Source organism: Amphibalanus amphitrite, unplaced genomic scaffold (assembly GCF_019059575.1).
Source record: "Amphibalanus amphitrite isolate SeventyFive unplaced genomic scaffold, NRLGWU_Aamphi_draft 000047F_arrow, whole genome shotgun sequence".
Lineage (NCBI taxonomy): Eukaryota > Metazoa > Arthropoda > Thecostraca > Balanomorpha > Balanidae > Amphibalanus > Amphibalanus amphitrite.
Genome location: NW_024881543.1, coordinates 1488009 through 1501683, shown reverse-complemented (window position 1 = coordinate 1501683; position 13675 = coordinate 1488009). Strand labels below are relative to the sequence as shown.

The 13675-nt window shown below is 50.6% G+C and overlaps 2 protein-coding genes across 7 annotated transcripts; both read left to right on the top strand.

The window, feature by feature from the left end:
• The first annotated feature begins 2086 nt into the window (after positions 1-2086).
• LOC122377555 lies at positions 2087-3565 on the top strand. The gene has a single exon (XM_043357673.1). The coding sequence runs from the start codon at positions 2087-2089 to the stop codon at positions 3563-3565; it is 1479 nt and encodes a 492-aa protein (XP_043213608.1).
• A 1103-nt stretch (positions 3566-4668) lies between these two features.
• Positions 4669-13542, top strand: LOC122377609 (E3 ubiquitin-protein ligase MARCHF9-like). 6 transcript variants are annotated; one of them, XM_043357837.1, is made up of 6 exons: positions 4669-5010; positions 5231-5350; positions 6176-6763; positions 11073-11154; positions 11350-11520; positions 12744-13542. In XM_043357837.1, the coding sequence occupies exons 3-6, from the start codon at positions 6557-6559 to the stop codon at positions 12941-12943; spliced, it is 660 nt and encodes a 219-aa protein (XP_043213772.1). In that variant the 5' UTR covers positions 4669-5010; positions 5231-5350; positions 6176-6556; the 3' UTR covers positions 12944-13542. The 6 variants fall into 6 exon arrangements, with proteins under 6 accessions (XP_043213772.1, XP_043213769.1, XP_043213771.1 ...); XM_043357834.1 differs by having other exon boundaries at positions 4686-5010; positions 5268-5350; positions 6206-6763; XM_043357836.1 differs by having other exon boundaries at positions 4694-5010; positions 5268-5350.
• Positions 13543-13675: the final 133 nt, after the last annotated feature.

Genomic DNA, 13675 nt, shown 5'->3' with positions numbered 1-13675 from the left:
GGCCGGTGGGCCCAGCCAGCGGTCAAGATCATCATTTACTGAAGAATAATGGTATTCGTGTCTGCATATAAATGGTGCCCTTGCATTGAATTATACGCAATAGAATAATTAACCGTTTTGAGAAAGCATATAAATACACATAAGTAGGTATTCTGTTTTCATTTTTGGGGTCAGCACAATAGATACAATGCAATGAAGTCTAGATACAAAATCATTGCAATGATGTTTCAGTATTCCTCACCTCCTCGAGGCATCCTTCTCAGCCCAGACGTTGCAGATAAACGTAATTTAGCAATACGATAACATGGTGAAACGTAAAGCATTGCTAGCTTGATTGCACTGCTGGATTTATCCCGCAATTCAATTTTTGTGTTATAAGTAGGTCATCCTTATCGATACGTTCAACCTTGTTGCGTTCTAATAAGAACTTCTTTATTCTGTGGATTAATAGGCCGTCTTGGGTATCGACACTTTCTCGGTGGGTTCGTTGCGAATCAAAATGCATAGAATTGATTTTTCTCGGAGACGATTTACATACATATGTATTACGCAAACCGTCGCCGTTTATAAGCCATTATTCGTCAGATCAGTAGTTGTTATTATATCGCTGTCATTACCTACAAGAAAATTATGAAAATCTGCTTGATCTGTCCGTCCTTTTTTCGACCAGTCCCAGCTCCGTTTCGCGGCGTGCCTGGCTCCGCTCAGATCCGTGTGTGTGCATTGACGGGCAGCTGGAGTCATATGTCCTCCACTGACACGCACCGAGATGCCGCAGGGCAAAGGTCACGTTGGCGAGCACGTGCGCCTGCGCGGCGTCCCTCACCACTGACATAGTTATGGCAGCGGTGACCCCAGGCGGCGACAGGAGCGCCCGGAAACGGTACACATGAGCCCGGGCTGCCTGGCACCGGCGGGTGCACCCGCCGGTGTGCACCCGCCGTCCAAAGCGGCCCCATGGGGCCGCTTTGGACGGGAGCTCACCCGGTAACGGCCCGGCACGGGGGTGGCTAGCACCCGTGCTTTACATTGGTTTCGGATATGCTCACGGTGGGAGAGTCCCGTGAGGACTTCCGTCGAGACTGGCTCGTGTTTACGGCCGCCGTGAGCCGCGGGCCTGTGAGCTGAGCCGGGGGCGGCGCGGCGGTGACCCGGCCGGCCAGTCCCGGGTGGCCTGACGCAGACGACGGAGCCGTCTCCATCAGGCCACAGACGCGTGATCGCCGGCCCGGGCAGGAATTTTCCACTGCCGCACTCCTGGTCTGTCTTGTTGCAACCAGAATGGAGCTGTCTGGGCCAGAGAGCCGCGAAGGGGACTGGGGGCGGGGCTGGGGCGGCGTCTCCCGGGGAGGGGAGGGGACGGCAGAGTGCGGCCACCGCGCCGGCCCACAGCGGCCCTCAGAGCCTGTTCACTTTGTTTTGATGAGTGACGGGTAGGCGTGGATATATGGTCGTTTATCCAAACATCGCGAGTTCGCCGTTTGCTAAATGCTTAACCTCATTTTTAGCAAGGCACTTGTATAACCGGAATGATCAGCAATAATATTTTTAACACCATTTTGAGCAGGGAGCGAGTGTAGTCTATGGCTCAATAACGGTGTGAATAAAATCTAGGCCAATTCGCATGAAGGTGGAGCAAGCAGTGGCCTCTATGATAATTATACGAACAGCGTTAGTTACGTCACATATACGTAGGCGTCGCTGTTTTCACACAACATTTTTAACATGCATGCGTGAAGTATCACTATCAATTTAGTTTCCAATAGGGACCATAAAATGAAATGAACGGTTACAACAAATTTCAAAATATTTTTTTTTTGTTTTGTTTTGCTATATACTTGCGTTACAGGTAGGTAGTGTTTGCGTTCTATACGTGTTTACAGGTGTTTTATACCTGTTGTGGATAACTCTTCTGCCAATAAAACCGGCCAAATGTTTTAGGTCGAAAGACAGGTGTTCTGAAGATAACAAAACTACGTTACTCATCAGCTTTGACAGCTGCCAACAGATCACCTGTCCGATCTCTCCGAGCTCAGTTCTACTCTACTCCCGGTGCGGGGGAGTACGAGGGCTTCTGTCGCCAAACATGGTGACTAAAACTGCCACGGGAAGCCGACACGTCTCCAAGGTGGGGGTGGACGAGGCTGGCGACAAAGACAGCCTGTGTAAGAGCGCTGACAATGTCTCGGGACCGGCTAGCTACGGAAGCACCGCGTCCAGCCACTGCTCGCTGGAGTCCACTGCACCTCTGTTGGACACAGGAGCACCCCTGGCGGACACCAGCGCATCCCCGGCGGACCGCGCCGCGCAGCCCACGCCGCTCAGTCGGCACCAGATCAGACTGCTGCTCGGCCTGGCCGCGATCAGCTTTCTGAACGGCTCGATGAGCGGCGTGGTGATGCTGTTCTTCCCGGTGGAGGCGGCCCGGCGCGGCGTCTCTCTCACGGCCATCAGCGGAGCGTTCAGCAGCGCCGCGCTCGGCCAGGTGCTGCTGTACCCGCTGGTCGGCCCGCTGGCGCTGCGGGTCGGCGTCACGCGCCTGTTCAACTGCAGCGCCGCCGCCGCCGGCGTCTCCACGGTGGCGTTCGGCCTGCTCTTCTACATCCGGGACGACACCGGCTTCCTGGCCGCCTGCTACGCCATGCGGATGGTGGAGGCAGTCGGCAGGTCGACGGCCTCCGCCTGCGCCTTCACCATCATCGCCAACCGGCTGTCGCAGCGCGCCAGCTCTGCGGTGGCTCTGATGACGGCCGCCGAGACGGCCGGCCTGACCGTCACGCCGGCGCTCGGCAGCAGTCTGTACGCGCTGGCCGGCTCCGGGCTGCCGTTCTACGTCACCGGCGGCGCGCTGACTCTGATGTCTCTCGTCAATGTCAAACTCATACCGAACGTCGAGAGGGAGGACGACTCTTCTGGCGACCTGCTGTGCAGCGTCCGCGTGTTCGTCAGCTCTCGTGAGAACTGGCTCTGTATGCTGATCGTCTTCAGTTATGCCATGACGCTAATGGTGCTGGCGTCCAGCACGGCGCCGTACGCGGACGCCGCGCTGGGCATCACTCCGGCGACGTTCGGTCTCTACCTGAGCGTGGCGAACGGCGCGCACGTGGCCATCAGCTTCGTGTGGGCGCGGCTGGTCGAGCGGGCCGCCAACCCGTACCCGGTGATGGCGCTCAGCCTGCTGCTGGAGGCGGTCAGCCAGCTGCTGACGCCGCCGGCGCCGTTCCTCGGCCTGCAGCCCAGCTGGTGGCTGTTCGGTCTCGGTCTGACGCTGGTGCAGGCGTCCATAGGAGGCGCGTTCATCCCCTGCTTCGAGCTGATGCTGGCGGGAATGCTGCGCGCCGGTCTCCCTGACGACCTGCGCACGCACGCCCTCACGTCCAGCGTGTTCTGGAGTCTGAACTCGCTGGGGAAGATCGTCGGCTCGCTGCTGGCAGGCCTGCTGATGGACGCCTTTGGCTTCCCGGTGATGATGACGATAGTTGCCGCCGAGACTGGGCTGGTGATGCTCTTGACAGCCGCTCAGGCCGCTCTTAAAGCTCGCCAGTTGACGCGCTCTAAAAAGTAACATTCGCATAATGCTATGTATATTGGGGTGAATATGACGACTTAATACGCCAAAAGATCGTCGTCATTGCTCGAGGGCAAATTCTAGACCTTGTTAATACCCGAAAAGGAGAGCATTAGGTAACTAAAAAGAAACAATCAACGATATAAATATCAACGGATTTGGTACCAATCGACGATATAGGACTTTGGTAACTTGGCGATTTAGGTAACGATTGCCGATAAAAAGAAAAGAAAAACGATTTAACGCTTGAGTGACGTACTTAGCGATCACCGTTTTTTACTACCAAGGTAGGATAGGCAGCGCTAATAATGACACGAAATAATAATAGAAATCGGCATGTCCGTGCATCGTATACTTTCATGTGTGCGTCGGTCACCCGTAAATATGATAGGTGGTACATATGTTATTGTCGCCAACGATTTTCGTCTTTACTAGCCTGAAGGTCCCCGCGTATTATTTATTTCCAGGGCCAATTTGTGCTCTGTGTGCACTGCACTGGCCAGATTATTGTACATATATGTATGTTCATAAGGTTGCATCTTATATAATACATTATATGTCTCCCAGGCGCATGTTACCTCTGTTTAGTGTTTTTTACAAGGGTCAATCTCAGGTCAGATAAGAGAGTTCATTGACCCCCGACTTCCGAGCAATGGCCAGCGCCCGAAACTCCTCGCTTTTGTCGTTTTTGCTTACTCTTTTGGACCTTCCTGTAACTATGTCACCAGAACCCGGGAAGCTGAGTCATAGTTTTACAAACAAACACATCACTCATAAAGAACGCACCATACCATACCCACACTGGCAGGGCACTTGTATCATAAAGTGTTGAAATAAAAAAAGCGTTAAGATTTTTATGTGATGATGACAACTTCTTATCACTTATGCTATGATGACGTATAGCAAACCTATTAAAAAATATATCATGATGCATCCATAATTGTTTTTATGAATTTTTTTCGTAACCTTTTCTTTTATTCGCGCAGAAGCAATTGTCTTGACCTAAACCGGTGTCCATTTGAATCACACCTCACCTCCATCTTCCCTTGTAAGTTTCTGTAGGATGTCTCAAAGAAGATCCTCGTGGATGGCTGAACCAGAATTCAAGTTAACGGAAGCAACGATGCTGAGCTCGTTAAATTGTGGCGATGAGGCAAATAAGCCGCGAAATTCTGGGGAAGGGCATTTTAGCGTCGCTGGGTTGGTAAGGGAAAGGGTGGGTAATTACATGGTTTTCGCTTAATTAGCATGTATGTTATTTCAATAGATATAACTGTCGACTTTCGTTTTAGACAAATTTCATATATACACGTTTTTGACATAATAATCATATTGCACCCTGGGGTTGATGAGCCCAGATTGTAGAAATCTTCTGGCCAATTTTAATTCAAACGCTCTTGAAGAAAAAGGAATTATTTCGAAGAGCATCGATCCTCACTCAGGTAAGTGATAAACAGCAATACCTACACATAAACTGATGCACATCACAGCGTCAAACATAGGTGGCTCAAAGATCACCTGCCTATAAAAAGGTGCGTATTTTACTAGGCTAATAATGCTGATGCCAAAGCCAAGACAAAAGCTGCTTGTAATTAGGTATTATTGATAAATAGACGAAAAGATAAATAAGGTAAACGTTTATGTCAACATTTATCATTTCAGTTTGCTCTACTTTTGAGGGGTCGTTTGTGTCTAACAGCGTGCAGCATGAATACGGATTCCAACGGAGACATAACCATCGACGACTTCCCCGGAAAATGGCCTGATGGAATTACACTTCAAGTAAGAGAAAGGGTGGCGAGAAGGGCGGGAAGCATCGTCTTTCAGTCTCGTAAAGAAAGTTATGATAGTATATATTTAATCGGACCGCCTCCTCGGTATACCAGGTATTATGCACGGAAACCATGAACCGCTTAACTTTATTAAAGGGACCCTCCCACCTTAACATTAGTTTTGAGTTGAGATAGCCAAGTTTGCGGCCAGGCTCAGAAACCACCATTTATCCTGGTCGCAACCCCCGCAGCTTTATGGTGTTCAAGAAATTTCTTCCCTTTACTTGCAGGGTGGGACCAGCGTGGTCCCTATCTCTTAACCATTACGGGAATCTGATGACGTCATCAGGCTTTCGAACGTCCGTTAAATGTTTGACTAAAACGTTTTGTAGCACGCGGTGGTATATGCTGCTTTGCGCGCAACAAATGCCGCACTTTCAAATAAAGTCGCTAGGAACAGCGGAGATCCCAAAAAGTAAACAAAAGTAAAAGTCTAATATCTTGAAAACCGGTGAATATTTTTCGATGAAATTTGGTAGATATTCGTTTTTGCTCTTTCTGAACCGAGCGACATCACTTTCATGCCAATTCATTAACTTTTTTGAAGGTGGGAGGGTCCCTTTAATTTTTCGCTCCATTTCTTTGCGTTACATTTGGAAAATGCTGTGAAAACTATGATTCGGAGTGAGTATAGCATCATAGGCTATAAGAGTGCGTATGACTCTCCCCAATCCACGCGTATGTAGTCATGGGTATGTACGGCTGCCGATGGCCGGCGGCGCGGCGCTGTGCAGAGTTCCCGCAGAGGAGTGATGTCGCCCCGTTGACCGCCCAGTGACGGCTCGGCTGATCGGCCTCGGATCAGGTGCTGGAGTCAGAGCTGGCCGACCGTGCTGAGGACGGGCCGAGCGACGAGGGTGCCACGGACAGCCAGCAGACTCCGAGGACAGCCGGACAGGACAGGCAGGAGGGCGCGGACACGCAGAGACAGAGCGGCCGGCAGGGCAGCAAACGGACTCGGGAGGACGACAACGGGCGGGGTGGTAAACGAACCCGAGAGGAGGACAGCGGACAGGGCAGCCCCACCGGCAGCCGGCAGCTCAGCCAGCACAGCGGGAAGAGGAGCAGAGACGGCGACCCGCCACGGAGCAGAGACAGCGACCCGTCACGGAGCAGGGACAGCGACCCGTCACGGAGCAGAGGCCCGGAGCCAGCGATGACCGTCCGGGTGGACCCCGCTCCCGCGGCGTCCTGTGACCCGACGGCAGACCAGGGGCGACCGGCGGGGGAGGCGCCCAGCCGCGGCGGCAGCGTCACCTGCAGCGAGTGGGGCGAGTTCTGCCGCATCTGCCACGAGAGCGGCGAGAAGTTACCCCTGGTCACCGCCTGCCGCTGCACGGGCTCCATGCAGCACGTCCACAACGTGAGTACACACCTGGGCGCTTGTTGGATCTTATCTATTTGTCGCTCCTGGCGCAGATCAAGCAATGTATTTTGTGTTTTAGTGATTCAGCTTTTAAGCCACCTCTTTTTAACTTCTGACTGCATACGCATGCGTATCCAATCAGCATAAGGGAAAAATACCTGCCTAGCATCAACATGAATCTTTATTGTCACAGGCTGTACAATGTACAGTATGTCTAAAAAGAATGTACCGTCGCCACTACGTGGCGCTGGTGTCGCGAGCCGGTAGTTGGCTGAATCCGCACCAGACCACACATTCCCAAGCGCTAGGTGACAGCTGCCCAGCGGCCGGTAGTAGCGTAAGCCCGAACCTTCGTGACACGACCCCGGGGGGGGGGGGGCGGGGCGGGCGGGGCAGCGCGTATAGGGAGGGGTGCTCCGGCAAGCTGGCAGTTGTCGCGGCCAAAGGTCAAGGGCCAAGGGGTCACACACCAAGCGAACGGACGCTGATGTGGGTTCGTGGGGATCATGAACTTGTGTGTGGTAGGTGCGTCTTGCGATGCACGGGTGATACGCCAGGTCTAAACCAAAGGATTCAGGGAGAGCTGAAGAAAAACACCTGGTCAACTACGGCGAATAATGGTGCTGAAAAGTGGAAAGTATGGGTCAATGCAAGCCTTCATGACTATAAACAACTTTTTTGAGGACGCAAAGGCCAGCATTGAATAACGATATCCGGATCGAAATTAGCAATGATTTATAATTACATGCCGAACTAAGAGCGCTGCAATTCCCTCCTAGTAAATTGTCAAGTCGGATTATACCTGCACTTGAATTAAACTATCCTAAATAAAATTGTTAATTAACTTTCTAACACTGACGTTCTTTATCATACGATAAGTATGGGGTTAACCAAGATTCAGCATCTTCCGCGTTCAAACAATCACCTGTAAGGCTAGAACATTAATGGCCAGGTAAAAACATGGTCGGGATTTGATTAACCGGATAAGAAGTTGATCTTTTTAGTCGGGATTTGATAAGTCGGATTTTTTTACGCCATCCGCATTTTTAAGTCAAGTCAGGTCACTGATCTATGACGTCATAAATGAGCAGTCCTAAAATGAACTATGTGAAACTGTCCAAAACTGTCCTAAAATGAGCATTTTAGGACTGTGTGCACAGTCCTAAAATGTTCCAACTTCGCAACACCCTCAGTGCAGAGCTTTCGTAGGGAGATAAAACTTACAGGATCTTATAGTATGGTCGAGAGGTCTCACAACTTGTATAAATGTATATCTCGGATTTTCTGAAGGGTCGCCTGAGATCAGGTCGGTCTCTCACCCGCATTAAAAGTCAGGTGGAATATGGAAATTGCTAGTTTGGTCCGGAAATGATATACAACTATCTCAAATTCTCAAGCACACGGAATCGTGATTTCATGCGCTCCTTGCAAGGTCTGATGCTTCAAGTTTGCTTTGTTGATCTTGCGTGACGTCATTTATCACGTAATTATGGCTATCAGTTTTTCGTCAATAACTCCCGATCAACTAAAGCTACCGAGTCGACAAAGCCACTAATGGACATGAAAAGACCTGCCGAATCGATTGATATGCAATATGACCTCCTTTGACCAGCTTCGTGACCTGACGGGCTGTGACCTGACCTTGGCCCGAGGTTAACACCTTAACTCTCGCCCGTATTGGTGTTTTTCCAGCCGCAAACGTATAAAGGGGGGTCCGTTGGACCCCCCCCCTTGCCGTTTCGCCCCTGATCGAGCTAGAGCTTCGCGGAAAAAAAAAACGAGCGTGTTGGCCGTGACGAGAGGAAGCCGATGATACCCAATTTTCATAGGTCATCGGCTGACCTTCCAGGTCAGGTCAATGACCCAAAAGTCGGAAAATCGGGACCTGTTAGAAGTCGTAAAGCGTGGCTGCTATGGGGTTTTCGGGGTGCCGATCACGAATATCATGTTAGTTTTGATCACAGATGATGTCTTCATTCATTTAGGCCAGGTTGGGTCAGGTCAGGTCAGGTCAACCAGTAAGGGTATTTGTAGTAGGTGGCAACCGCCTCTGACAGCTTCGCAACATGTTACGAAGGCACCAAAACTACTTCGTAAATGTTCATATGGCTGCTAAATTCGAATTCAGCTCCTAAAACTGGCCCGGAAACATGTAAAACTCGAAAAAGTGAACCGAGGTCATCAAAGGTCAATGACCTGACCTGACTTTCCGGTGACATTGACACCCACCCTAATGCGTGGAAGCAACATCATATCCCATGTTTGAACGCTTAAAACCACGAAAAGACTGCAAACGCGCCGCTAATGCGAGCCGACATACGCCGAAACGCGATTCCGGCTAAACATGGTCTCGAAAAGTAGGTCACAGGTCAAAGGTCATTAAGGTCAGGGTCATGACAATTTCAGGGTGGGTGTAAAATTGATTAACGCGAGGGTACTGAAAGTTTCGTCGCGATCAGCCGCTTTTTACGCGAGTTATTCGTGAAAAACCGAGGGAGGGGGTCCGTTCGACCCCCCCCCCCACCCCCTATACGGGCGAGGGTTAAGTTGATCTCACCCGAAGAAAAACTATACCATTCGACACGCCTGAGCTAGACAAACACGATGCTGCTAAAATCGCGGATCTGCGATCATTTTTAGCGAAGTTATTTACCAAAAACCGAACCTGTGCCTTGGGCCACTTGACCTGACCTCCTAAGTTATCGGCTGACCCTGGTCCTTAAATCGGAGACCAATCGCTGCATTTCGTAACGACGCACACGATCGTTTCTTTCGTGAGGCTCTAGCTCAATTAGGGGCGAATCGGCGAAGGGGGTTGTTTCCTCACTTCCAACCCCCAACGCCCCCTCGGTATTCAGAAAACCTGAAGGTTCGGTGAGGGTTAAAACGTTGCTCCTGGACGAGGAAGAAATGTAAAAGTCAAAGCTCTATAGACGTCCTGTAAAAGTGGCCATAATAATAAATTCGTTAGAAATAAAATGCTTTTTAAACGACTTCCTCATATAAAATCGGGTGCTGGGACCAATCTTATAAACGCTTTAGAATGGACAGGGCGTCACTGGCTAAAGTTTGGGTGCAGAAAACGGCTATTACCTAAATGCAAAATGGTTTTCATGCATTTCAGTCAATTGTATATTGTCGGTCCCAGTGGCCGAGCTGAAAAAAATCGGTAGTGTTTTGCATCTTTTACGCCCTAAGAAACTACACCATCTATCGAAGTGGGCGGACTTATTTGAATGGGAGGGCGCATTATGCACGAATCGTGTGCTTTCGTTTGTTTTGGACTGTATTTTACCACATCCACTGCTGGTATTACTATATTAATATTATCCAATGCCGTGAACACGACAGCATTCCATTTATAAGATTGGGCCAATGGAGTCGCACCCCGCGAGCTCGGTTTTCCGCTGGGCCGCTACAGGCCAGGAAGTCGGTCTTCGCCTGAGGGCAGGACAAAGGTCAGCGAGGGAGCGCGGGGTCAGCCAGGTATCGCCCAGTGCCGAGCGGATGCCGCTCCCTCCCCTCTCTTCCCCTCTTCTCCCCTCCCCACCTCGGTATAGATGGGGAGGGACCGAACTGCCAATGACATGCGAGCGGTCAAGGCCGCTCGCGCAGCAGCGACCCTGGCGGCCGGGTGCCGCAACTGGGATTCAGCCAAGTTACCGATTCGCCTCCTGTGGGAGAGCCAAACCAGGGGACATACTTTTTAGATATACTGTACAGGGAACTTCATGGCGCTTATTTTGCTTGACATTAGCATGAAATATCACTTTATTTTAAAGGCTTCGGTTACTTGAATAAATGAGGAGTCTGAAAATCCAGTTCCAAACATTTTGTGGAGCGTACTGAACTGGACAGGGCGTCCCCGAGCCGTTTTCTGGCGAGACGTGTATTGCGGCGCAGTTTGGTGTACTGCGGTACAGTCTACCTGCCAGACGCCGACAGGCTGACTGAATAGGCTGTGTGTGAGTGTGACAGCTCTAAACAGACTCAAACAATCAATGGCGGGCTGACGAAAGCAGTAGCGCCTTCCTGTCTCATCCCAGCATAAACTTTTGTCATCAAACTTGATGCCAATCCTTTGATTCCTTGTGTCAAAAGATTGATACGGGGATTAGCGGTCGTCTACAACTTTTATGGTCTTAGTTCTGGTAAAACCCAAGTTTTTAACCACTCCTACCGCAAAAGCAACGGGTGGCTGAAGAGGACTCTGTGTATGGATATGCCTCAGCTGCCCGAATCTATGCTTCAGTAATCATTTTGTGTCACTTTATTGATCGTTAAAAAAACGCTTATTTTTTTACAGGAGTGTCTGATTCGCTGGATCCTGAGCTCGTTCAACACCCATTGTGAGATCTGCCTGCACAGATATCGGATAGGCACCACAGGTGAGAACAAGCCCAGTTGCTCACTTTTTATATCCTTACTTTCTATTCATGATTGTTCAATAGTCTAGCTATAGGGCCTTTGCTCTTCGCCATTCCTGGCTTATTTCGATCGATCCACCCATTCAGCACGGTCCCGTGTGTGTGTCTGTGTGTCTGTGTCGGTGTGCCTGTGTGTACTGTGTACGGTGGCGGCAGGGATGCGGATGCCGCACCTCTGGAAGCTGCCGGTGACGGACGGCGTCGAGCGCTACCACATGCTGCTCTGTGTGGTGGCGCTGGTCGTATTGGCCGGCGTCATCTCCTTCCTCATCTATGTCAGCACGGACGAGGGCCGCGAGGCGCGCACCTACCGCAACAGCCCGCTCGGTCAGTGCTGCGCTGCTGAGAAACACTGACAGAGACAAACACACATAGACAAACACCGAGAGACAAACATACAGAGATAAACACCAACAGCCCGCTCGGTCAGTGCCGTCAGCGCCACCGACATGTACCGAGAGACAGAGACAGACAGTGACTGAGACAAACGCCAATAGCCCTTTCGGTCAGTGCCAGCGACAAATAGGTACAGACAGAGACAAGCGCCGATCGACGGCAATAAACAGCCGCAGACAGCGATTAAGTTTTGTTTTTTGCTTAGGTCTTTCTTCCAGCCACAGACTGAACACATACTTTTTGGCGCCACCCGCTCACCGAACGCTTGCACAACTTTGTAAGGGGGGATGTATACTTGTATAGGACCACACAACCTATTGCAAAACACATGACCTTACAAAACCAATTGCAAAATAAGCGACTCTCTTTACAGTGCCAGTTGCAAAACAAGCAATCCTCCTTACAAATCCAATTGCAAAACACGTGACCCTCTTTACAAAACCAATTGCAAAACATGTGACCCTCTTTACAAAACCAGTTGCAAAATAAGTGACCAGTTTCACAGAATCAAATGCAAAACACGCGATCCTTTCAATCCGCGTGACTTAGCATTATCAGTGAGCACTTTCTACATGCAATATGCCTACCTTGTCCCTCTATCACCATCCCTATACTCATCTCTCCCTTTCATCATTTCTTTCCTTAAGAGGAAATTAATCAGTATTAATTAAATAAATCATTGTTAATAATCATTATATCAATTTCCTTAAGGAAATTAATTAATCCTCTCCCCTCCTGATATATACCTGACCTCGTCATCCTGACCCTTGACCTAGTCTTACTGACCTCACAATTATTTTGGCCCATGACCTTGTCCTCCCCAGACCTCTGATTCAGGACTTCGTCCTCTCCTGCCCCTCCCCCTTCCTGACCAGTGACCGTCCTATGGCCGTCCTCCTCCCCTTCTCTGACCGTTCTAAAACCGTGTGCCTCGCTGACTGTCCTCCGACCGTCCTCCTCGCCTTCCATGACTGTCCTCTGACCGTCCTCTGATCGTCCCCTGACCCCTTGAGTGTCCCCCTCTCATCTGATTCCTCCTTCCTTTCGCTGACCGTCATCGGACCGTCCTCCTCCCCCTCTGACCATCTTCTGACTGTCCTCCTGAATCCTCCTCCCTTCCGCTGACCGTCCTCCTCCCTCTCTCTCCCTCTCAGCGCCGGCGCTGTATGCTGTGTACGCCGTGCTGGGACTGGTCTGTCTGGGCCTGGCCACCGCCGAGCTCCACTACACCGTCTGTCCGCTGATCGAGCGGTTCCGGCTGACCAACATGAACCTGCTGGTGGTGCCCTACGACCCGGAGCAGGGCAGTCTCGACTCGCTGGATCGGATCAGCGCCGAGTTCGTCACCGTGTGACCGAGGAGCCGCCGGTGGTGTCATCTATAAACCCGGTGTGGACATGTCGACAGGACGGCGCGCGACAGGTATGGGGCGGACGCTGCTGTCAGACCGGTGTCTAAAAGCTGGCGCTGACCGTCCATTGGTAGCAATAAGCCGGCGGAAGCATGCCTCTGGCGCTGTCCTGACTAAATGAGAGCCTCATATCGGCCACCAAAGACGACCGTCTTTACTGCCACCTCGCTTCCACAGTAGCGCAAGAAGATACGCCGTTCTGTTCTACGGCGGCTCCCACTGTGGTCTACGTACCGATGAAGCACCCGTGACTAGAGTGGGGCCTGCACGACTGACACCATCACATAACATGGCAGCCGCCGGGCGGGTCGAAACGAGGTCAAACATCCACCAATACAATCGGGAAATTCACGCAAGTCGACAGAGAAGCGGAAACGGCTAACTTTTGTGATACGTGGAATGAGCATTGACCAATTAAGGGCTGTTCGTTTATAGAGATACGTGTGAAGGCGACTGTTTTTGTACACTATACATACATGGTCGTAGCGCCTATGATTGGAACAAAATGAAAAAAACATCTAAAAATATATCGGGGATTTGGACTTCTTGATGGTTTGATGCAGATCAATTGGCGTTTTGCCTACTAAAAACCAAACGCACTTTTACTTCTAGACTATTTTCTTTACGGACCATTCATACAATTTTTTTTCTGAATTCTCATTTATATTATGGTGC